The 26,454-nt window shown below is 33.6% G+C and overlaps 1 protein-coding gene across 1 annotated transcript in view; it reads left to right on the top strand.

Moving 5' to 3' along the window:
• Positions 1–26,208, top strand: part of LOC134710337 (microtubule-associated proteins 1A/1B light chain 3C-like) — a 45,898-nt gene extending 19,690 nt beyond the window's left edge. Inside the window, exons 2-4 of the mRNA XM_063570666.1 lie at positions 2,042–2,097; positions 19,230–19,336; positions 23,942–26,208. Coding sequence (XP_063426736.1) covers positions 2,042–2,097; positions 19,230–19,336; positions 23,942–24,107 — 329 coding nt within the window. The 3' untranslated portion in view covers positions 24,108–26,208. The remainder of the gene's footprint in view (positions 1–2,041; positions 2,098–19,229; positions 19,337–23,941) is intronic.
• The last annotated feature ends 246 nt before the right edge of the window (positions 26,209–26,454 follow it).

Raw genomic sequence — 26,454 nt, 5'->3', positions numbered from 1 at the left:
TCCTTTTTAATCAATTGTTAACAATTTTCATAAAATTTGTAAATTTTTACTAACATTTTCCACTGAAACTACACGGACAAGTTCATTATAGATAGAGATAATTGTAAGCAGCAAGAATGTTCAGTAAAGTAAGATGTACAAACATTACATTACAATCACCTAAACACAATTTTGTCATGAACTGTCTGGTTCCTTTGTTTAATTCACATATACCAAGGTGAGCGACACAGGCTCTTTAGAGCCTCTAGTTTTTCAGGGGATTAATATTCAACAATATAGTGAATTGCTCAAAAGCAAAAAAAAAATTTAAAGTTCATTAGACACTTTTATTCTGTGTTAGAAACCTATGCTGTGTCAACTATTTACACAATCTAAATTCCAAGCTTTATGCTGCTTGAATGTTGTGTCCATACTTGCCCTAACTGTTCAGAGTTTGACCTCTGCAGTCATATAAAGCAGCACCCTGCGGAGCATCTGATTAGATAAGAAGGACATACTATGTAGATGTGCATATCAACATGAAATTTTGTTCAATTGTTATTCCACTGCAAAAATGAAAAAATATTTGGTCGTATATTGGTATCACGTCGTCGTGGTCGTCAGCTTTGTCCAAAGACTGATGGTTTCTGGATAACAACTTTAGTATAAGTGAATAGAAAATCAATAAAATTTTAACATCAGGTTTACAACCACTAAAGGAAGGTTGGGATTGATTTTGGAGGTTTTTGTCCTAACAGTTTAGGAACAAGGGGCCCAAAAGGGGTCAACATAAGTATTTTTCTTGTATGGAGACATAACTTGTGTGTAAGTGTATGGATCTTTCTGAAATTGTACCTCAAGGTTCCATTTCAAAAAAGGAAGGTTGGGATTGATTTTAGAGGTGATGGCCCAAACTATTTAGGAATTAGGGGCCTAAAACAATACTTATTTAATACTTTGTATAAATTGCTTATTTCTTGACCAATTTCAATGGGGTTTTATTCTTGAATTCTTGGGGTTCTTAATTGAATATGCTGAATCTAACTGTGTATTAAGTTGTTGGAATTTGGTCCCCGTTTTTTGCATTGGTCCACATGAGGTCCAAGGGGTCCATAATTAAACTTTGTTTGATTTCATAAAAAAATGAATAATTGAGGTTCTTTTATATGCCGAATCTAACTGTGTATTTAGATCTTTAATTTTGGGTCCCATTTAAAATTGGTCTACATTATGGTCTAAAGGGTCCAAAATAAAACTTAGTTTGATTTTAACGAAAAACGATTTCTTGGGGTTCATTGATATGCTGAATCTAAACATGTATTTAGATTTTTGATTATGGGCCCAATTTTTAAGTTGGTCCAAATTGGGGTCCAAAATTTATTTACATTTTGGATATTGGACCATAATAGGTAAATTAAATATTTTTAAGTTCTAATATTAGACCACATTCATTCTGTGTCAGAAAACTATGCTGTGTCAACTATTTAATCACAATCCAAATTCAGAGTTGTATCAAGCTTGAATGTTGTGTCCATACTTGCCCCAACTGTTCAGGGTTCGACCTCTGCGGTCGTATAAAGCTGCGCCCTGCTGAGCATCGAGTAACACCCCTTTGAACTTATTTGCCTCAATATACTACTGCAACAGTTTGTCATCTCAACTCCTCTGATTACACACAACAGAATTTTATGAAACTTTGTAGATAATAATAACATACTATGTTGATGTGCATATTGACAGGAAATTACGACTGTGACCTCATTTTTATCAACATCTAGAATATGTGATACTCATATTATTACAGACATTTAACATCAACCAGGTGAAACTTTTCAGTGTGTGTAATTAATAACTTTTACAGTGAATATAAACCTTAGATTTTTCATTTGACTGATGAGTTGACCCTATGTTGAGAGTTTATTGCCATTTAATAAAAAAGAAAAAAAAAGGTTCCAATAATGCTGTGTTAAACAGCAAGCAGCTAGTTTGACATTTTAGTGGAATGTTTCCTATTTATTTTGAAGAATAAATTCATTACAGATGCTGTATCTTTATTTTTCAGCCATTCGTAAAGAAGAAGTTATTGGTATTAGATCAAAGTTTCCAACTAAAGTTCCTGTAAGTTTTATTATTGAATATTGTAATAAAGTAACTTGTCATACAAGTGAAAGGTTTAGCTACATTATGTAGCTATAAAACCAGGTTTAATCCATCAATTTCTACATCAGAAAATGCCTGTACCAAGTCAAGAATATGACAGTTGTAACTTGTATCCATTTGTTTGATGTGTCTGAACTTTTGATTTTGCCATTTGATTAGGGAATAACTTTCCTTTTGTATTTTCCTCAGAGTTCAGTATTTTTTTGATTTTACTTTTTTGTATATTGCACAAACAACACCTTTTAATTTCATTTCCAGTTGTATATGATATATATAAATGAGTGAATGCATGTGGTACGAGTGACAACTTACCACCATAGAAAAAAGTAAGAGGATGTAAAACAACTTAGGCAGTGGCCGATTAAGGGGAGGGGTTACAGGATGATAACACTCCTTAGCTCACTTGACTCAAAGGGTGCTTTTCTCATCACTTGGCGTCCATTATTGTTTGTCGTTGTCTGTTGTGTTCCTTGTTATTAACTTTTTATACGACCTCAAAATTTGAAAAAAATTTCGTCGTATATTGCCATCACGTTGGCGTCGTCGTCGTCCGAATACTTTTAGTTTTCGCACTCTAACTTTAGTAAAAGTGAATAGAAATCTTTGAAATTTTAACACAAGGTTTATGACCACAAAATGAAGGTTGGTATTGATTTTGGGAGTTTTGGTCCCAACATTTTAGGAATTAGGGGCCAAAAAGGGCCCAAATAAGCATTTTCTTGGTTTTCACACTATAACTTTAGTTTAAGTTAATAGAAATCTATGAAATTTTGACACAAGGTTTATGACCACAAAAGAAAGGTTGGGATTGATTTTGGGAGTTTTGGTTTCATCAGTTTAGGAATTAGGGGCCAAAAAAGGGCCCAAATAAGCATTATTCTTGGTTTTTGCACAATAACTTTAGTTTAAGTAAATAGAAATCAATGAAATTTAAACACAATGTTTATGACCACAAAAGGAAGGTTGGTATTGATTTTGGGAGTTAAGGTCCCAACAGTTTAGGAATTAGGGGCCAAAAAGGGATCCAAATAAGCATTTTTCTTGGTTTTCGCACCATAACGTTAGTATAAGTAAATAGAAATCTATGAAATTTAAACACAAGGTTTATGACCATAAAAGGAAGGTTGGTATTGATTTTGGGAGTTTTGGTCCCAACAGAATAAGGGGCCCAAAGGGTCCAAAATTAAACTTTGTTTGATTTCATCAAAATTGAATAATTGGGGTTCTTTGATATGCCGAATCTAACTATGTATGTAGATTCTTAACTTTTGGTCCCGTTTTCAAATTGGTCTACATTAAGGTCCAAAGGGTCCAAAATTAAATTTAGTTTGATTTTGACAAAAAATGAATGGGTTGGGTTCTTTGATATGCTGAATCTAAAAATGTACTTAGATTCTTGATTATTGGCCCAGTTTTCAAGTTGGTCAAAATCGGGGTCCAAAATTAAACTTTGTTTGATTTCATCAAAAATTGAATAAATGGGGTTCTTTGATAAGCCAAATCTAACTGTGTATGTAGATTCTTCATTTTTGGTCCTGTTTTCAAATTGGTCTACATTAAAGTCCAAAGGGTCCAAAATTAAACTTAGTTTGATTTTAACAAAAATTGAAATCTTGGGGTTCTTTGATATGCTGAATCCAAACATGTACTTAGATTTTTGATTATGGGCCCAGTTTTCAAGTTGGTCCAAATCAGGATCTAAAATTATTATTTTTAAGTATTGTGCAATAGCAAGTCTTTTCAATTGCACAGTATTGCCCAATTTCAAGAAATATCTAATTGCACAATATTGTGAAATAGCAATTTTTTTTTTTATTAAAGTCACCTTTCTTTGTCCAGAATAGTAAGCAAGAAATATCTAATTGCACAATATTGTGCAATAGCAAGAATTTTTTGTAATTGGAGTTATCTTTCTTTGTCCAGAATCAACTTAAATCTTTGTTATATACAATATACAATGTATATTCACTTTTTACTACCAACTGATAAATTAAAATAATCTTTACCATTCAGTGATAACAAGCAGTTTTTTTTTACATCTTAATATTTTATGATGTATTTAAATGAGTAGTTATTGTTGCAAACTCCATTAGAAATTTTAATTGAGATTAGTTTTGGAATAATGGAAAGGGGGATGTGATTAAAAAAAATGGGTTCAATTTTCTCATTTGAAATTTCATAAATAAAAAGAAAATTTCTTCAAACATTTTTTTTGAGAGGATTAATATTCAACAGCATAGTGAATTGCTCTAAGAGAAAATAAAAATTTTAAGTTCATTAGAACACATTCATTCTGTGTCAGAAACCTATGTTGTGTCAACTATTTAATCACAATCCAAATTTACAGTTGAATCCAGCTTGAATGTTCTGTCCATACTTGCCCCAACCGTTCAGAGTTCAACCTCTGCGGTCGTATAAAGCTACGCCCTGCGGAGCATCTGGTTACATTTTTAACTCCTTCTAGAGAACCATTGAATAGAAGAAAAAAAACAATGCATGCATATTCTTTATAAGGTGCTGACCAAGTGTTGTTATTTGTAGGCTAGCTAATCCATCATCCAAGATGGGTGCCATTGGGGGACTTTGTTTAACAATAGGACCCTGGAGACAATACATACAAATGATTTCTTTTAGAGAACTACTGAATAGAAAGAAACTAAACATGGCACGAATGTTCATTGTGAGGTGCTGACCAAGATAGATATAGGAAGATGTGGTGTGAGTGCCAATGAGACAACTCTCCATCCAAATAACAATTAAAAAATTAAACCATTATAGGTTAAAGTACGGCCTCCAACACGGAGCCTTGGCTCACACCGAACAACAAGCTATAAAGGGCCCCAAAATTACTAGTGTAAAACCATTCAAACGGGAAAACCAACGGTCTAATCTATATAAACAAAACGAGAAACGAGAAACACGTATATATTACATAAACAAACGACAACTACTGTACATCAGATTCCTGACTTAGGACAGGTGCAAACATTTGCAGCGGGATTAAACGTTTTAATGGGCCCAGCCCTTCTCCCTTTTTCTGAAACAATAGCATAACATCACAACATATAAAAACATACGATAAAATATCAATTAGCAGACTTAACTCAATCAAAAAACGTATGATTACACAAAGAACGAATAAATTTGATCTGCGATATCTGAATACAAATGCACAGTTAATTGAATATTAGAGACAAACAGTCATGACCAAAAGGCTATCAATTAAATTCAAACACACTGAGAAATATTTAACCAATCAATGTTCACTTTAGAAAAAATCCGGTTTTTATAATCTTGAAGTTTATACAAATGTTGTAAGAATAAGTGAAAAATTGAAGATATTACAAATAATCAAAGCTGGTATACAGCCAAGATCCATATAAATAAAAAATGACAAAAAAGCATTATAAACAGTATCAACAGGTCGAATTAACAAGAAAATACGATTTGAGAGTACTCGCAGTTACTGACAGCTAGTTAAAAGCCAAAACCAATTAATAGTAAAAAATCATGCATCAGAGACTAAAATCGACTAAAACACATCACAGGGATTTAGTATTTTAACGTCATTAATAGTCAAAGAAGACATGACTTGTGCAATGCCAAAAATAAATGTATCGACAGGTAGTAGTATAGTGAAGAGCGACTTCTATAGAAATAAAAGTTAACGTGGCTGTGTCCCCTATACATCTCGCCTCAAAAGATAATGAAATTTAGTTATGTTTTAATTTGCTAATTACAAAATCAATATAAGTGCCAATATGAACTATATTCAGAGATCTAATTACAATATTGGTACGATAACCCTTACTTATAAGTTTGTTCAAAGGTTCGATGAGTTTACAAGGATCACATAGTGATTTCCTCGCTTTAAGTACAATATTACCATAAAATTTAGGATGAGAAATACCATTTTTAATAAGCTTTCTACAGGTATAGCCAAATTTACTAATCAAATCTTTGTATCTATGAAAGAATTTAGTAAAAGTTTTAAGTAATTTATGGTATCGAAATCCCTGACACAACAATTTACCAGTGATGCATTGATTACGTTCGTTAAAATCTATGACATCAGAACACACACGGGCAAACCGAACGAGTTGCGATATATAAACACCGTATGATGGAGCCAAAGGCACATCGCCGTCTAAAAAAGGAAAATTAACAATAGGAAATGAAAAATCGTCTCTTTTGTCGTAAATTTTAGTGTGAAGTTTCCCGTTTGAAATTGAAATGTCTAAATCTAGAAAAGGACAACTGCTGCTGTTTATGTTAGATTTAGTTAAAGTAAGTTCGTTTGGGTAAATTTCTGAAGTATATTTAGAGAACTCTGGATTATTCAACGAAAAAATATCATCCAGATAACGGTAGGTATTTTTGAATGTATCAACCAAATGTAACAATGATGGGTCTTTACTGAGTTTGGTCATAAACTGAGATTCATAGCAATATAGAAATAAATCTGCTATTAAAGGGGCACAGTTGGTGCCCATAGGAATACCTACTACCTGACGATACACTTTATCGCCAAAACGTACATAAATGTTATCAAGCAGAAAGTTTAAAGCTTCAATCATATCCTCACATTTCCAGTAAGTGTATCTAGCATACTTTCCTTTTTCGTTACAGAAAAAGGCCTTAAACGAGTTACAGCAAATAAAATTACAATGAGATTTTTCGAAAGACCATTTTATCAAATACAAAAACTTTTTCTTTATAAGATTGTGTGGAAGTGTAGTGTACAGAGTAGAAAAATCATAACTGTCAACAGAATTGTAAGGACCATTGAAAGCATGTATTTTATCTAAAACCTCTAAAGAATTTTTAACACTCCAAAAATAATTAATACCATTATTTTCATAAGCTTTATTACAAAAGTTAATAACCAGTTCTTTGATAGTAGTAAGGGAGGTGGTTAGAAGCACTGATAGATTAGTAGTAGAACACTTACTCGAAGCGGAGATGAAACGGAATTTAAATAGTTTTTTGTGTAATTTCGGTAACCAGTACATGGTAGGGACTTTCAAATGTTCGGAAGATGCTTTAAGCTGGGCAGTGGCAGTGGTATGCTTGTTAACGATTTGACTCTCTGTGGTGCGCACTGACCTGAATGTAGAGGAATTTATTATTTCGTTTTGAAGAACTTTCGTGTAGTATATGCGTCACACCACCACTACATTATTTGCTGCCTTGTCTGCCGGTACGAACACAAACCGCTCTGCGAGTACCTTGAGTTTGTTTTTTATTCTAGAAATGGGAATATCATGGTTCCTATTATTAATTTCAGAATTGTTTTCGAAATGAGATATTCGAATATCAACAGTATTCATAATTTTATTCAAATAACTGTCTAAAGATTTTTTATCGGATTTTTCACGTTTGCACCAATTTTTACAATAGGCAGACAGAGCGTCTTTAATGACCTGACGTCACTGTTTCCAATCTATTGTAGATGGAGGACGGTATTTCGGTCCTTTCTTTAGAAAAGTTATGACTTCACGGTCATCGACTATGTTGAGGTCTCCTGTGATAACATGACCATAGGGAACATATTTAAAACTAGATGTTTCGCAATCTCAAGTGGAAGGAACATTATTTTCTATATTGACGTCTGTTGTAATTGACGTATAATTGAAAATCAAATTTCTGCTCGGTTTTTTATAAGAATACGAAATAATGGGTTGTTCTATATTATCAAAATATGGAGGTATTAAGCTATAGACAGAAGAGTCATTGAATATGCTAGACAAATTAATAAAATCAATACCTCTATTTATATATTTTAATTTGAGAAAATGTCGTTTACGATTTTCAGGTTTATCAATAATAGGAAAAAGCCTGTGATGACAAAAGGCTGTAATAATACGGGTGTATTCATAAAATGGGCTAAAAAAAGAAATTTTATCACACTCAAGAAAAATAGCATATAATTTACTTATAGGTATCTGACCCAGTTTGCATAATACTTGATGTCTGCCATTATTCTTTATTATAGATAACAGATCAGCAAGTGTATAATTTATACGATATTTAATACGTTGATTGCGGTTCTTGCGTTTACCATGAGACCTATTATTTCTAAGTCGTTTATCAACAATATTAATGACATCGATATGAGTTTTAGATATGTTCCCCTGCCCTAATATTTTATCATTTAGACCGAGAGGATAAGCTGTTTGAAGTCTTTTTATCCAAAACAATTCGCGAACTTCGCGTGATTTTTCAAATTGCTTGTGTGATTCTCCTGGTTGTTTTTGAACGGTTTCGAGCGGTTGGAATTTTATATATTTCAGATTATGATTATGCTTATCTAAATGCTGATATACTAAACTTTTGAATTTTTTGGGTCTACGAAAGCGGTACAGATGTTCTTGATTTCTTCTGAAATTCTCTCGTCCCGTCTGTCCCACATATTGAATACCACACTTAGGTTGGGTTCAAGTTACCACATATATTAGGTTTTGAGTTTTTCAGGTAATATCACAGGAAAAGGAGAGCGAAAAGGTTCTCCCGTTCACTGTTGACCTTATAGTATTTTGAGAAGTTAATCTAAAACAAGTTAGTCATTTTTAGCTCACCTGGCCCGAAGGGCCAAGTGAGCTTTTCTCATCACTTTGCGTCCGGCGTCTGTCGTCGTCGTCCGTCGTCGTCGTCGTCCTGCGTCCGGCGTTAACTTTTACAAAAATCTTCTCCTCTGAAACTACTAGGCCAAATTAAACCAAACTTGGCCACAATCATCATTGGGGTATCTAGTTTAAAAATTGTGTCCGGTGACCCGGTCAACCAACCAAGATGGCCGCCATGGCTAAAAATAGAACATAGGGGTAAAATGCAGTTTTTGGCTTATAACTCAAAAACCAAAGCATTTAGAGCAATTCTGACATGGGATAAAATTGTTTATCAGGTCAAGATCTATCTGCCCTGAAAATTTCAGATGAATCGAACAACCTGTTGTTGGGTTGCTACCCCTAAATTGGTAATTTTAAGGAAATTTTGCTGTTTTTGGTTATTATCTTGAAAAATATTATAGATAGAGATAAACTGTAAACAGCAATAATGTTCAGCAAAATAAGATTTACAAATAAGTCAACATTACCGAAATGGTCAAATGACCCCTTTAGGAGTTATTGCCCTTTATAGTCAATTTTTAACCATTTTTCGTAAATCTTAGTTATCTTTTACAAAAATCTTCTCCTCTGAAACTACTGCGCCATATTAAACCAAACTTGGCCACAATCATCATTGGGGTATCTAGTTTAAAAATTGTGTCCGTTGACCTGGTCAACCTACCAAGATGGCTGCCATGGCTAAAAATAGAACATGGGATAAAATGCAGTTTTTGGCTTATAACTCAAAAACAAAAGCATTAAGAGCAAAACTGACATGGGTTAAATTGTTTATCAGGTCAAGATCTATCTGCCCTGAAAATTTCAGACGAATCGATAGTCAATTTTTAACAATTTTCATAAAATTTGTAAATTTTTGCTAACACTTTTAACTGAAACTACTGGGCCAATCATTATAGATGGGGATATATGTACGCAGCAAGAATGTTCAGTAAAGTTAGATCTACAAACATATCACCATCACCAAAACACAATTTTGTCACGAATCCATCTGTGTCCTTTGTTGAATATTCACATATACAAATGTACCAAGGTGAGCGACACAGGCTCTTTAGAGCCTCTAGTTTGGCATTGCACGGGAAAATTTGTGGATATCCACGTGCATTTTTGTTAAATAATCTGGCTGTAGTGGCATTACCAATACGTTTATTTATGCACGTAGATAACCTAGAAGTTGTGTTGTTGATAATATTTTTTCCATTCCGTAAAATCATGATAATTTAATAGGGGTATATGATCAATACAAAAGACCGGAGGTTGTAACATTGAATGAGGATCACAGTTACGGAATAGGGAATAATTAGGAGTGCAGTAAAGAACTCTTACAAAAACTGTAATAAAAGGCCCGACGTATGGACTTAAATATAACAAAACTGACATGTATAACAAACACAGGGCAAAAACAGTGGTTGTAAGAAATCTAATAAAAACCATAGCAGGGGGCAATAAGGAAAAAAAATAGCAGGCGTGGATGAGTATCAATACATCCCAACATCGTAAACAATAAAGAAATAAACATGTGAAAGCTCTCTCACAGGCAAACAACCAATAACTGAAATATATAAGGGCATACACTACAAGCACGGGGACACATTCTACTGCCAGAGGGGGTCCCATGGTAAATACATGCAAATGTCTTCTTTTAGAGAACCACTGTATTGAATGAAATAAAACATGGCATGAATGTTCCTTTATATGAAGCATTGACCAAGTGTTGTAACCTTGTAGCTGCTCAACCATTCAAGATGGCCACCAGCGGGGGACTTGGTTAAACATAGGACCCTATGTACATTTAATACAATTGTCTTTTATTAGAAAATGTCTTTTATTAGAAAACCACAGAATGGAATGAAACTAAACATGGCATGAATGTTCCTTATGAGGTGTTATCAGTTCTTATTATTTTTAGCTCACCTGGCCCAAAGGGCCAAGTGAGCTTTTCTCATCACTTTGCGTCCGGCGTCCGTCGTCGTCGTCGTCGTCCTGCGTCCGGCGTTAACTTTTACAAAAATCTTCTCCTCTGAAACTACTGGGCCAAATTTAACCAAACTTGGCCACAATCATCATTGGGGTATCTTGTTTAAAAATTGTGTCCGATGACCCCGCCAACCAACCAAGATGGCCGCCATGGCTAAAAATAGAACATAGGGGTAAAATGTAGTTTTTGGCTTATAACTCAAAAACCAAAGCATTTAGAGCAAATCTGACATGGAGTAAAACTGTTTATCAGGTCAAGATCTATCTGCCCTGAAATTTTCAGATGAATCTGACATTCCATTGTTAGGTTGCTTCCCCTGAATTGGTAATTTTAAGGAAATTTTGTTGTTTTTGGTTATTATCTTGAATATTATTTTAGATAGAGATAAACTGTAAACAGCAATAATGTTCAGCAAAGTAAGATCTTCAAATAAGTCAACACGACCAAAATGGTCAGTTGACCACTTTAGGAGTTATTGCCCTTTATAGTCAATTTTTAACCATTTTTGGTAAATCTTAGTAATCTTTAAGAAAAATCTACTACTCTAAAACTACTGGGCTGAATTAATTGAAACTTGACCACAATCATCATTGGGGTATCTAGTTTAAAAATTGTGTCTGGTGACCGGGCCAACCAATTAAGATGGCCGCCACGTCTTAAAATAGAACATAGGGGTAAAATGCAGTTTTTGGCTTATAACTCAAAAACCAAAGCATTTAGAGCAAATCTGACAGGAAATACAATTGTTGATCAGGTCAAGATCTATCTGCCTTTGAATTTTCAGATGAATTGGATCATGGGTTGTTAGGTTGCTACCCCTGAATTGGTAATTATCTTGAATATTATTATAGATAGGAATAAACTGTAAACAGCAATAATGTACAGCAAAGTAAGAACTAAAAATAAGTCAACATGACCAAAATAGTCAATTGACCCCCTAAAGAGTTATTGCCCTTCATAGTGAATTTTTAATAATTTTCACAAAATTTGTAGATTTTCACTAACATTTTCCACAGAAACTACTGTTATAGATAGAGATAATTGTAAACAGCAAAAATGTTTAGTAAAGTAAGATCTACAAACACATCACCATCACCAAAACACAATTTTGTCATGAATCCATCGGTGTACAATGTTTAATATTCACATAGACCAAGGTGAGCGACACAGGCTCTTTATGATGTATCCCCACCCCCTTCAATTTGAGAATGTGCTATTATCTTGTAAACAGTCCAGATCCCCACCCCTAAACCATATATATTCTTGTAGGGGACAATAAAACAAATCAAATGAAATATAAGGGAACTCCATAGGGGGTCACCCCACCCCCTCTTGTTGGAAAACTTGTAAACGGTCCAGATCCCCACCCCTTAACCATATATATTCTTGTAGGGGACAATAAAACAAATCAAATGAAGTAAAAGGGAACTCCCTAGGGGGTCACCCCACCCCCTCTTGTTGGAAAACTTGTAAACGGTCGAGATCCCCACTCCTAAACCATATATATTCTTGTAGGGGACAATAAAACAAATCAAATGAAATAAAAGGGAAGTCCCTAGGGGGTCACCCCACCCCCTCTTGGTTGAAAACTTGTAAACGGTCCAGATCCCCACCCCTAAACCATATATATTCTTGTAGGGGACAATAAAACAAATCAAATGAAATAAAAGGGAAGTCCCTAGGGGATCACCCCACCCCCTCTTGGTTGAAAACTTGTAAACTGTCCAGATCCCCACCCCTTAACCATATATATTCTTGTAGGGGACAATAAAACAAATCAAATGAAATAAAAGGGAACTCCCTAGGGGTCCCCCCAACCCCTCTTGTTTGAAAACTTGAAAACGGTCCAGATCCCCACCCCTAAACCATATATATTCTTGTATGGGACAATAAAACAAATCACATGAAATTAGAGGGAAGTTCCTGGGGGTCACCCCACCCTGTTCAATTTAAGAATGTACTATTATCTTGTAAACGGTCCAGATCCCCACCCCTAAACCATATATATTCTTGTAGGGGACAATAAAACAAATCAAATGAAATAAAAGGGAACTCCCTAGGGGGTCACCCCACCCCCTCTTGTTGGAAAACTTGTAAACGGTCCAGATCCCCACCCCTAACATATATTCTTGTAGGGGACAATAAAACAAATCAAATGAAATAAAAGGGAAGTCCCTAGGGGGTCACCCCACCCCCTCTTGGTTGAAAAATTGTAAACGGTCCAGATCCCCACCCCTCAACCATATATATTCTTGTAGGGGACAATAAAACAAATCAAATGAAATAAAAGCGAACTCCCTAGGGGGTCCCCCCCAACCCCTTTTGTTTGAAAACTTGAAAACGGTCCAGATCCCCACCCCTAAACCATATATATTCTTGTATGGGACAATAAAACAAATCACATGAAATTAGATGGAAGTTCCTGGGGGTCACCCCACCTTGTTCAATTTAAGAATGTACTATTATCTTGTAAACGGTCCAGATCCCCACCCCTAAACCATATATATTCTTGTATGGGACAATAAAACAAATCAAATGAAATAAAAGGGAACTCCCTAGGGGGTCACCCCACCCCCTCTTGTTGGAAAACTTGTAAACGGTCCAGATCCCCACCCCTAACATATATTCTTGTAGGGGACAATAAAACAAATCAAATGAAATAAAAGGGAAGTCCCTAGGGGGTCACCCCACCCCCTCTTGGTTGAAAAATTGTAAACGGTCCAGATCCCCACCCCTAAACCATATATATTCTTGTAGGGGACAATAAAACATATCAAATGAAATAAAAGGGAACTCCCTAGGGGGTCCCCCCAACCCCTCTTGTTTGAAAACTTGAAAACGGTCCAGATCCCCACCCCTAAACCATATATATTCTTGTATGGGACAATAAAACAAATCACATGAAATTAGATGGAAGTCCTGGGGGTCACCCCACCCTGTTCAATTTAAGAATGTACTATTATCTTGTAAACGGTCCAGATCCCCACCCCTAAACCATATATATTCTTGTAGGGGACAATAAAACAAATCAAATGAAATGTAGGTAAAGTCCCTGGGGGTCACCACCCCCCTCCCTGTTTGAAAACTTGTAAATGGTGGAGATCCCTACTCGTAAGCCATATACATTCTTGTATGGGACATCAAATCAAATGAACATGGGACCATATGAATGGGGAGTTATCGGAGCTTTGTTTGGGAGACTTCCTAACAGCATCCTGTTACAATTACTTCTTGTTGTTATTACATTGAACAACATGGCATGAATGTTCCTTATGACTCACGCTACCAGGCGACTTGGGCGAAGAAGTCGCTTTCCCGACCGTCACTTCGCTTTCCCCGACCCCCAAAAGCGAAGACAAGTCGCCCTGTTGTTTATGATACTCGCTTTCAGTCGCATCCGTCATCGGACATTTTCAATTTTTACCAAATTGATGAAACATCAACTTTTTATTGATAATTAAAGAAATTCAGACATAAACGATTCATTATCTTATGAAAAGAGGTTGAAGCATTGTTTTTGCAGTGTGAAGCAGGTTATTTGATAAAAGTACAACTTGTTATCACTTCGTGCACTTCCGAAAGTTCCGGTGCGTGTTACTCGAAAACGTACATCAAAACTTTCGACTGCAAAATAAGTTTGTTACTTCATTTAAACCTGATAACAGTTGCATCCAGTAAATGTTCAATCCATTTATTGCATTAAAAACGTTATGATCCTTTCCAAATAACTTGTCAAACATCGTTTATTTTTGTAAATTTTCTTGCAACCGTCCGCCATTGACCGATTTCTAAACTACGGATCGGAAACGGACCAGCTATGACCGAAATCCGTATTTTTACAAAAATTACCACGAATGCGCGGATGGAACAGCTGACAGAAGAAAATTGATCCCAAAAGGAAAAATTACGCATTCCACAACCATTAAAAGACTTTTGGTTACATCTAAATAAACTTATCATTAATTGGTGTATATAATTCCCTATAATTTATATGGATTGTTGTAAGCTATTGTAAAGTTGCTTAACTCTTAGACTATGACACTAATATCAATATGTTATGACCCAGCTTACCTTTATATATCTTTTGATGAGACACACTGAATTTCATACACAAGACAGTTTTGAATTAAATTGTAATTGATATATATTATAATTTCTTTACCTTTTTTAAAAACAATTTTTTTTAGTGCTAGATATTTAGTTGGTAGTTTCTCACAAGGACCTTAGTAAAATTTAAACAACTTTTAATTTAAAATGTTACTTTAATTCTATACTCAGATATGAATTGAACAATATAAAAAGAACATTATTTACAAATGACCGTTTATACTACATTAAAATCCAAACATTGTAGCGCACCGCACGAATGAGCACTTCCCTTTCAAATCTCACAACTTCTCCCTATCAGTTTCAAAAAGAGAAGTCACTTCTCCCTATAATTCTGAAGTAGTGTGAGCCCTGTGACAGACTCGTCACCGTGTTATTGTTATTACATTGAACATAGCCAATCCATCTACCAAGAAGGCTGCCAAACAGGGATACTTAGTATACATGTATATTAAAGGAAACTATACATGGGAAATATATACAATTGTCTTCTAGAAAAATGCTTAATGGATTTAAACCAAACTTGGTATGAAAGTTTCTTTTGAGGTGCTGACTAAATTAAGTGTTGTTACTTTATAGCTGATTTGTCATCCAAGATGGCTGCCAGCAGTAGATGTACGTGTAACATAGAACCTGATGGGAAATACATGCAAATTTTACTGTTATACCACTGTCCCAGGTTAGGGGAGGGTTGGGATCCCGCTAACATGTTTAACCCTGCCGCATTATTTATGTATGTGCCTGTCCCAAGTCAGGAGCCTGTAATTCAGTGGTTGCTGTTTGTTTAACTTTTTGTATTACAAATTTGTTTTTCGTTCATTTTTTTATACAACTGCAAAAAAATTGAGGAATGGTTTCCGGATAATAACTTTAGTATAAGTACACAAAAATCAATAAAATTTTAACACAATTTATAACCTTAAAAGAAAGCTTGGGGGTTATGGTCCTAAAGGTTTAGAAATTAGGGACCCAAAGGCCCAAAAATAGCTTTATCCAGTGTCAGAACAATAAGTTGTGTATAAGTATTTCAATTGTTCTGAAATTGTACCACAATGTTTAATACCATAAGTAGAAGGTTGAGATATATTTTAAGGGTTATGGGGCAAACAGTCTAGGAATAAAGGGTAAAAAAGAGGCCAAAAACAAGCATTTTTGTAGTTTCAAGTCAATAAATTGGAGTTATCTTTCTTTGTCCAGAATAGAAGTTGAATCAACTTAAATCAATTCTATATACAATATACAATGCAATATTCACTTTACTACCAACTGATAAATTAAAGCAATCTTTACCATTCAGTGATTGCAAGCAATTTGATTACCATTCTAGGGTTATGCTCTTTACAAATGGAAAAATTGAAGAATTTTTTAGTTTCTGTTCCCTTAACCCAGGTTGTCTCAACTAAATTTAATGAAATTCAAATGTGTATACAATGCTTATTACCTCTAAACTCAGTTTAAGTTCAATGTTTGGCAGCTTCACTTTTACAGTTCTTGAGTTTGTCCCTTTATTACGTTATATGCTAGCGGGGGCATCATCTGTGTCCTTTTGGACACATTCCCCATTTATTTTTTTAGAAGTTACTATTAATTAATATTAATTTTAACCATGACTGTTTGACATTTTATATTTTGATATTTTATGATGTATTTAAATGAGTAGTTATTGTTGCAAACTCCATTAGAAATTTGAATTGAGATAATTTTTGGAATAAGGGAAAGGGGAAAGTGAGAAAAAAATATGGGGTGGGGGTCAATTTTTTTTTTCTCATTTCAGATTTCAGAATTTAAATAGAAAATTTCTTTAAATATTTTTTCTTTGAACAGCATAGTAAATTGCTCAAAAGCAAAAAAAAATTTTAAGTTTGACCACATTCATTCTGTGTCAGAAACATAATAATGCTGTGTCAACTATTTAATCACAATCCAAATTCAGAGCTGTATCCAGCTTGAATGTTGTTGTCCATACTTGCCCCAACTGTTCAGTGTTCACCCTCTGCGGTCGTATAAAGCTGCGCCCTGCGGAGCATCTGGTGTATGACTTTTATGATGAATGGGGGGAAGGGGGTTAACAAAATTTGGGGGTGGAGTAAATTTGCAACAGCATAGTGTTTTGCAAAAAAGCACCAAAAAAAAAGGGTATTTTTTTTTCTGGGAGGGTGGGTCAGTTTGCAACGGCATAGTGTAAAACACAAAAGCATAACATTCAATATTAATTCTAATCATATAACCAATTTTAAGTTCTTTGACTACAGTTATTCTGTGTCAAATATTTAATGTAAAATCGAATTCAACCTGTATCAAGCACGAATATTGTGTCCATTTTTGTCCCAACTGTTCAGGGTTGGACCTCTGTGTATCCAGCTGTGCTTGATGATGCAATTTATTTTTTCTGGTCTGTCTGTCAGTCTGCTATATGACAAGTGACAGATCAAGTTCAAAATATGTTCCAAGTCGATTGATTTTGTGCAGAGTTATGGTCCCTGAACATAGAAAATTCACTCAAATAATCAGTTTTCCACATGTTTTTATGCGACCGCAAAAATTGAAAAATTTTTGGTCGCATATTGGTATGACGTTGGAGTAGTCAACGTCGTCGTCCGAAGACATTTGGTTTTCACACTATAACTTTAGTATAAGTAAATAGAAATCTATAAAATTTAAACACAAGGTTTATGACCATAAAAGAAAGGTTGGGATTGATTTTGGGAGTTTTGGTCCTAACAGTTTAGGAATTAGGGGCCAAAAAGGGCCCAAATAAGCATTTTTCTTGGTTTTCGCACAATAACTTTAGTACAAGTAAATAGAAATCTATGAAATTTTAACATAAGGTTTATGACTACAAAAGGAAGGTTGGGATTGATTTTGGGAGTTTTGGTTCCAACAGTTTAGGAATTAGGGGCCAAAAAAAGTCCCAAATACGCATTTTTCTTGGTTTTTGCACAATAACTTTAGTATTTAGTAAATAGAAATCTATGAAATTTCAACACAAGGTTTATGACCACAAAAAGAAGGTTGGGCGTGATTTTGGGAGTTTTGGTCCCAACAGTTTAGGAATTAGGGGCCAAAAGGGTCCAAAATTAAACTTTGTTTGATTTCATCAAAAAATGAATTATTGGGGTTCTTTGATATGCCAAATCTAACTGTGTATTAAGATTCTTACTTTTTGGTCCTGTTTTCAAATTGGTCTACATTAAGGTCCAGAGGGTCTAAAATTAAACTTAATTTGATTTTAACAAAAAATGAATTCTTGGGGTTCTTTGATATGCTGAATCTAAAACATGTACTTAGATTTTTGATTATGGGCCCAGTTTTCAAGTTGGTTCAAATCAGGGTCCAAAATTAAACTTTTTTTTTTGTTTGATTTCAATAAAAATTGAATATATATGGGGTTTTTCAATATGCTGAATCTAACCATGGATTTAGATGTTTAATATTTGGGCCCGGTTATCAAATTGGTCCACATTGCGGTCTAAAGGGTCTAAAATTGAACATTATTTGATTTCATCAAAAAATGAATTCTTGGGGTTCTATGATATGCTGAATCTAACCATGTATTTAGATTTTGGATATTGGACCGTAATAGGTAAATGTCTTATTTAATTTTTTAAAGTTTTTAAGGTTAAGTTCTTAGACGACATTCATTCTGTGTCAGAAACCTATGTTGTGTCAACTATTTAATCACAATCCAAATTCAGAGCTGTATCAAGCTTAAATGTTGTGTCCATACTTGTCCCAATTGTTCAGGGTTCGACCTGCGGAGCATCTGGTTTCGTCATGATTGAAGATATTAATTTTAACCAACACTATAGTTTTGAACCTGTATGGGATTATGTATTGCCATGCAATCCTCTCAAAATACTTGTAGTTGTTCAAGCAAAGAAATTAATTATTGTATATTCATGTTGATAGTGTAAATTTAAAACCATAATTTCAGTAGCTTCAAAGACAATTGATATCTTTTTTGTTGGACCTAATAAATGAATGTTGTTAATAGGAAACATTGTTTTTGTATGTTAGCAGCAACTTATTGCAGCTAGTATATATTATACTGTGGATTCATTTATTTTTGTGGGTACCAATTTTTCGTGGATTGTTGAAAACTTGCATATTCTTGGATATTTGATTTCGTGGAAGTGCCAATAGCTGTAAATAAAGTTTATTGAAAATATGTTATTTGTTGAAGATTTTAATTTGTGGTTGACCTGTAACAACAAAAAACATAGTATATAGAGTAAAAGGGCTTATTTTCATGTCCAAATTGTCTGTTGATGGTTTATAATGAAAATATAACAAATAGACAGAAAAAAACAAAGATATACAGTATATGTATAGGGAAAAGGAAGAAAAATGAGAATTTAGTTGTTAATTATTTTTTTTAGGTTATTGTTGAAAGATATCATAAAGAGCAGCAGTTACCATTATTAGATAAAACAAAGTTCTTAGTACCACAAGAGCTAACCATGTCACAGTTTGCTTCTATAATAAGGTTAGTATTGTATTGCTATTTGAGAATTTCAAGGAGAGCTGAAAGTAATTATTGTCCTTGTTGCTTAACAAAGGGAGGAGATATGGAAATTTTGATGTTCATTTCATGCATTCTTTTGGGTGTCCTTTGACATTGCAAGTCTTGTACCTACAGATTTCATTAGATTTTAACAAAATTTATTTTTACATGTTAACATCAGCTATAATAACTCTGAATAACCCTTGGGGAATCTAAAGTAATGTTATGGCAGAGTTTCTGTATGTGCTTTCAAAACAGCATTACTGTGTATACATGTAACTGCAAAATGGAATCCTTTATAGCTTGACATATATATACCGGTATATAAAAGTTTTAAATGAAATTTCATGAAAATATTTTTTTAAGAACATTTTTTTGTAATCAACATGTTTTGTCTTAAGAAATATACTGTTTTCAGAAAAAAAAAGGAATATCATAATATCAAACAGGTCTCTGAATACATGGGTCATCTAAGGACTCAAATTAACAATAGCTCACAGTGAATATTGAGAATAATATGCATTATCCTTGTGGATAACAATATCACTGGTGTCAACGTGACGATTGTAACTGCAATTACGATCATCCCAATATGGTGGACACAAATTTAGGGAAATTTTAGAAGGCCGATTTCTTCACTTTAACAGCTTATTTTAAGATTTGTTTTCTATCAAGAAAAATCTTTATAAGCATAATTGCCACTGAATATGTTTTTCTTTTATAAATGATAGACAAACAACCAGAAGAACGAAAATCAAAATCCAAAAAAACACGATGACGATCGTAACTTCGTCTATGGATGATCATAACGTGGACTTGTTTTTATAAAAAGATGATTGTAACTGAAAATTTATGATGTGTTTTTTCTTTGAATGAACAGAATGAATCCTATTTAGCAGTTGAAATATATTGGTATTACTGAAAATAGTATGGTTTAAAACTAGTCAAAATGAGCTTTAATGATCGCCGCTATTTGTCAATAAGCAATGACATAAGAGGGAATTAGCACAGTGGCAGATCCAGAACTTTTCATAAGGGGGGGAGGGGGTTCGCTCCAGTCATGCTTCAGTGATTTCCTATATAATCAACCAAATTTTTCCCACAACTGGTTGGTTGATTATATAGGGAATCAATGAAGCTAGACTATAGCGGGCCTACTCTAGATCTTAAGCAGCCAGTCCCCTTCCCCATTATGGAAATCTCTACATCCGTCACTGGACTACTTTGCCTATATTTACCATGGGTAAAAAAAAGACAGGACAAGCAAGAGTTTTGAGTTAAAAAAGGCAAAACTAACAACTTGGCCAAACAAAACGGCAGGACGTTAATTCAGGTATAAAAAATCGGGATGAACTAATGAAAAAAAAAGACAGAACCGAATAGAGTGAAAAATAAAAGCGCAGGATGACATTTCAACTGAAAAAGTGCAGGACAAAATTTTTCATTGTAGCCCCTCCCCCAATAAAATTAAAGACAAATAGTAGCTCCCTTAATTGATAGTTTTATTAATTTTTTTTTCATTCAACAGATATGGCGACACTGCTTAATGCTATATTTTTTCAACCTCTCCTTTAAAAATCCTAAATCTGTTAATAAAAACTAAAATTCGAAATTCCCAAAAAATACCAGGTTCTCGAAAGGTACTATTGTTCCTACAAAGTGTAGTGGGAAAAAAGGAAAACAAATCTCCAATTTGACCAAACTGGCCATTAATATGAAATCTCCAATACCTTTTTCATATTAAAATATATGTAATCAATATAAAGTTGGTAAACCCAAATGCATTTTAATAATGAACTAGAAAAAAAATAACGAAAACTCGCGAAATCATTACCATCTGTGTACTTACCAATAGGACGTTACCCTCTCCTCCAGTGATCGTCCCTAATTTTTTTCACAATATTAGCTGATAATGTACACTTTTGTGCATACCAGACAGCTTTATTTATCAGTAAAAGTTTCGTTGGAACAGACAGTTACGATCATCTTAAATAAAAGTTATGATCATCGTTGATAAAAATAAATAAAAGTTATGATCATCGTTGATAAAAATAAATAAAAGTTATGGTTATCGTCGTGATTTTTTGTATCTTGAATTTCATTCTTCTTGTTGCTTTTTCACCATGAACAAAAAAATATTTCAATGGCAATGTTTATAAAGATGTTTTCTGACATAAAATAAATCTGAAAATAAGCAGTTAAAGTGGAGAAATCAGCCTTCTATAGTTTCCCTTAATTTGTGTCCGCCAAATTGGGATGATTGTAATTGCAGTTACGATCATCACGTTGACACCAGTGAATATGAAGGACATAATTATACAGAGTTATCTACCTTTTGAATACTAACATTATCTTTGTTATATCATCTATCAATCATGTTTCACTTCTTATAACTGGTAACTCTAAACTGTTATGGTTATAAACATGGGATTAAAACATGAAACTGAATGCATTTATTAACGCAAAAAAAATGAATATAAATTCTAATCATGTTACCAATTCTAAGTTCTTTGACTACAGTTATTCTGTGTCGGCAACCTATTGTGTGTCAAATATTTAATTACTATCCAAATTCAGACCTGTATCAATTGTGAATATTTAATCTAGATGTTTAAATTTAAAAAACTGTCAATAAACTCGGAAAAAGAGAAGATGAAACATTTGTATGCAATTGATACCAAAGGCTCTTAAGAGCCTGTGTCGCTCACCTTGGTCTTTGTGCGTATTAAATAAAGGACACAGATGGATTCATGACAAAACTGTGTTTTGGTGATGGTGATGTGTTTGTAGATCTTACTTCACTGAACATTCTTGCTACTTACAACTTCTCTATCTAAATAAACTTGGCCTTAAAGTTTCAGAGGAAAATATTTTGTAAAATGATGTGTCAAAGCGACACAAATGGCCCGGTCACGAAAATTTGAAAAAACCTGCAATTTCAATAACACATGTGGACACAAACATGATGGTAGTCTCACATATCAAAAATCAGCTCAAAATCTAGAGGTGTATATAAAAAAAAGTTTGTATAACTGTCATTTTCTACAATTTTTAAAGTTGTAAACCCTTAATTTTGGCAAAAATTAGCAAAGCGGAAAGAAACTTAAACTTGATCTGTAACGCATCATGGTTAGCTCACATACCAAAAATCAGCCCAATTACTGAAAGCATTTAGAAAAAAGGTCTGTATAACTGATTTTCAAAAATTTATCAAAGTCCAAATCCGGAAATTACAGCAAAAATTAGCCGAGCCGAACGAAACTTAAACTTGATCTGTAACTCATCATGAGTAACTCACATACCAAAATTCAGCCCAATATCTGAAAGTGTTTAGAAAAAAAGTCTGTATAACCGTGATTTTCAACAAATTATCAAAGTCCAAAGCCTGTAATTTCGATAAATATTAGTGGAGGGGAACGAAACTTAAACTCGATCTGTAACTCATCAAGGTTAACTCACATAACAAAACTCAGTCCAATATCTGAAGGCAAAATTTCTTAAAAAATTACCAATTGGGGGCAGCAACCCAAGAACCAGTTGTCCAATTCATCTGAAAATTTCACAGCAGATACATATTGACTTGATAAACAATTTAACCCCTTGACAGATTTGCTCTTAATGCTTTGGTTTAAGAGTTATAAGCCAAAATCTACATTTCCCCCCTATGTTCTATTTTTAGCCATGGGGGCCATCTTAGTTGGTTGGCTGGGTCAACGCACACATCTTTTAAACTAGATACCCTAATAATGATCGTGGCTAAGTTTGGTTAAATTTGGCCCCAAAGTTTCAGAGGAGAAGATTTTTGTATAAGATTACCAAAATTTATGAAAAATTGGTAAAAAATGACTCTAAAGGGCAATAATTCATTAAGGGGTCACATGACCATTTTGGCACATGACCATGTTACCCCATGTCAGATGACCATTTTGGTCATGTTGACATATTTGTAGATCTTCCTTTGCTGAACATTATTGCTGTTTACAGTTTATCTCTATCTATATGATATTCAAGATAATAACCAAAAATGGCACAATTGCCACCAATTCAGGGACAGCAACCCAACAACCAGTTGTCAGATTCATCTGAAAACTTACGGGCAGATAGATCACGACTTGATTAACAATTTTACCCCATGTCAGATGTTCTCTAACTTTGGGCAAGGTGAGTTAAAAATAATCCTCTGAAAGTGAATGTCAGTTTCATAGAGATTGGAATATTTGATAGATAACAAGGTTAAGTATATACTGAAAATGCAGGATTTACTATACTGATTATAGAATTCAATGTCGTAACGAAAACTCACCGCGCAATTCTCTCTCTCACTCTCTTTCCCTATCTCTATCTCTCTTGTGTTCAGACTGTCATAATGAGTCTCTGTCTTTAATTATATTTGTATATCTAAAAAAAAACTTCCAGAGAAAGATTTATTGATTAGATAATATCAATAGATTTATATAGCATATATTGTAATTATATTTGTGTATATTATGTTGTGAATTGGAAGTTATTATTAAAGTGCATGGAAATAACCACTATATATCATAATTTAACAGCACATTTTGAAATATTTGAAATTTTATTTTACAGAAATAGAATGTCACTGAATGCCAATCAAGCATTTTATCTTATTATCAACAACAAGAGTATTTCCAGCATGTCAATGACTTTGGCAGAAGTATACAGAGATGATAGAGATGAAGATGGATTTTTATATATGACTTATGCATCACAAGAAATGTTTGGAAATTGTTGAAATGATGACATTAATGTATTTTTTCAATTAAATGATAAAAAGGTGGCATGCACCTGGTTCTATTCTATTTTGATCTGAAATTTAATATATTGTGAATATTTCTCATCATGAAATAATAATAATTCATGTTAATTGTCATGGATTTATTGTATTACTGTTTATCATTATGTATATCTATATTTGAATGCATAGTATTCCCTTATGGGAAAGATGGCATACATGAAATGAACAAAATAATAACAAAAAAGTACATAAAACATAAGGGTAATACAACTTACAAGTACAATGCATAATATACCAGTACATGTTTAATTAGCTGGGGCATTTTTTTTCTGATTTTGGTAAGGCATAAACAATGCATATCTAACAATTAGGTTTGATTATAGATATATTTAGGGTCTTGTTTCGATATTTATCATAATCAACAGATAATTAAGACACCAGAATTGAAAATCTACAACTCAAATACTTAAAATAAATATTTTGAAGACAAGAAAACAAACATTGCTGTAAGAGGTTGTGTGACACATTTTTTCATCACAACAGTTCAGTCATCTGTTGTACATATGAACATTTTCTCCTATGAAACCACTTCCCAAGTTGGAGCCTAACTAGGTTAAGATCATTGATTCTACCAATCCTCTTGACAACCAGCCAGTGTTACTACTGCTTCTAAAACTAACAAAGAAAAAACATTTGTGCAACTAGAATGTTAGTCAATGATATTTTGTATCATCCCTTTAGATCTATATCCTTGACCTCCATCAAACTTAGCTATCAACTTTGCTGAAAATAGAACATTTTATCCATATCAAAAAAATATATAAAAAGTCACTGGTTATAAGGATAGAATAAATTTCAACCTCCCATTTTAAATAATGGTTTGATAACTACAGCTATTTGACATGACCTTTTCCATGACAAATGAAAAATAGGAGTTGACTGAACCTAACTGAGTACTGTCATGTTTTAGCAATATTTTTGTCGAGCCTTCGACTTTAGTCGAAAAAGCGAGACTAAGCGATCCTACATTCCGTCGGCGGCGGCGGCATCCACAAATATTCACTCTGTGGTTAAAGTTTTTGAAATTTTAATAACTTTCTTAAACTATACTGGATTTCTACCAAACTTGGACAGAAGCTTGTTTATGATCATAAGATAATATCCAGAAGTTAATTTTGTAAAAATAAAATTCCATTTTTTCCGTATTTTACTTATAAATGGACTTAGTTTTTTCTGCGGGTAAACATAACATTCACTCTGTGGTTAAAGTTTTTAGAATTTGAATAACTTTCTTAAACTATCCTGGGTTTGCACCAAACTTGGACAGAAGCTTATTTATGATCATAAGATAGTATCCAAAAGTAAATTTGGTAAAAAAATAAATCCATTTTTTCCGTATTTTACTTATAAATGGACTTAGTTTTTTCTGCGGGGAAACATTACATTCACTCTGTGGTTAAATTTTTTAAAATTTTAATAACTTTCTTAAACTATCCTTGGTTTGCACCAAACTTGGACAGAAGCTTATTTATGATCATAAGATAGTATCCAGAAATAAATTTTGTTAAAAGATAACTCCATTTTTTCTGTATTTTACTTTTAAATGGACTTAGATTTTCTTCCAGTTAACATAATAATTACATACAGTCTACAGTTAAAGTTTTCAAAACATTTATTAGATTCATCAACAATCCTAGATTTTTACCAAACTTGGACAGAGGCTTCTTACAATCATAAGATAGTCATATAGTATCAAGAGGAATATTTTTATTGATTTTTTTCCTCATTTTTGTTGAGCCTGCGATTTACAGCAAAAGTAGGCGAGACACTGGGTTCCGTGGAACCCTTACAAATTTTTATATATTGGAATTATCTTCCCATGTTGTCAAGATACGAAATTTGGAGAGTGATACTCTTCTATGGGCCTCCATTTAAGACTTGAATCATTGACTGATTTTATTCAGAAATATATTTGTAACTGTTAGCAACTGTACATGTTCTGTCTTTCATTCATTCAGGGAATGGTTAAAGTGCAATTATTAGTGGAGTTGTATATAATTCATCTTTACATATATAATTAAAATATTTTTTAAAATTGCATTGTTTTTAGTTCCTATGGATTGATTTTGCAGGATAGACACTAACAAAACCTTTGTATGGCCCTAGCACAAAGTGGTTTGGGCTATACATTTTTAGCTCACCTGGCCTGAAGGGCCATGTGAGCTTTTCTCATCACTTTGTGTCCGGCATCATTAGCTTTTACAAAAACCTTCTCCTCTAAAATTACTGGGCCAAATTGAACCAAACTTGGCCACAATCATCATTAGGGTATCTAGTTGAAAAT

The sequence above is a fragment of the Mytilus trossulus genome, chromosome 3, assembly GCF_036588685.1.
Source record: "Mytilus trossulus isolate FHL-02 chromosome 3, PNRI_Mtr1.1.1.hap1, whole genome shotgun sequence".
NCBI classification, from domain to species: Eukaryota; Metazoa; Mollusca; class Bivalvia; order Mytilida; family Mytilidae; genus Mytilus; species Mytilus trossulus.
This window is presented reverse-complemented; position numbering and strand designations above follow the sequence as displayed.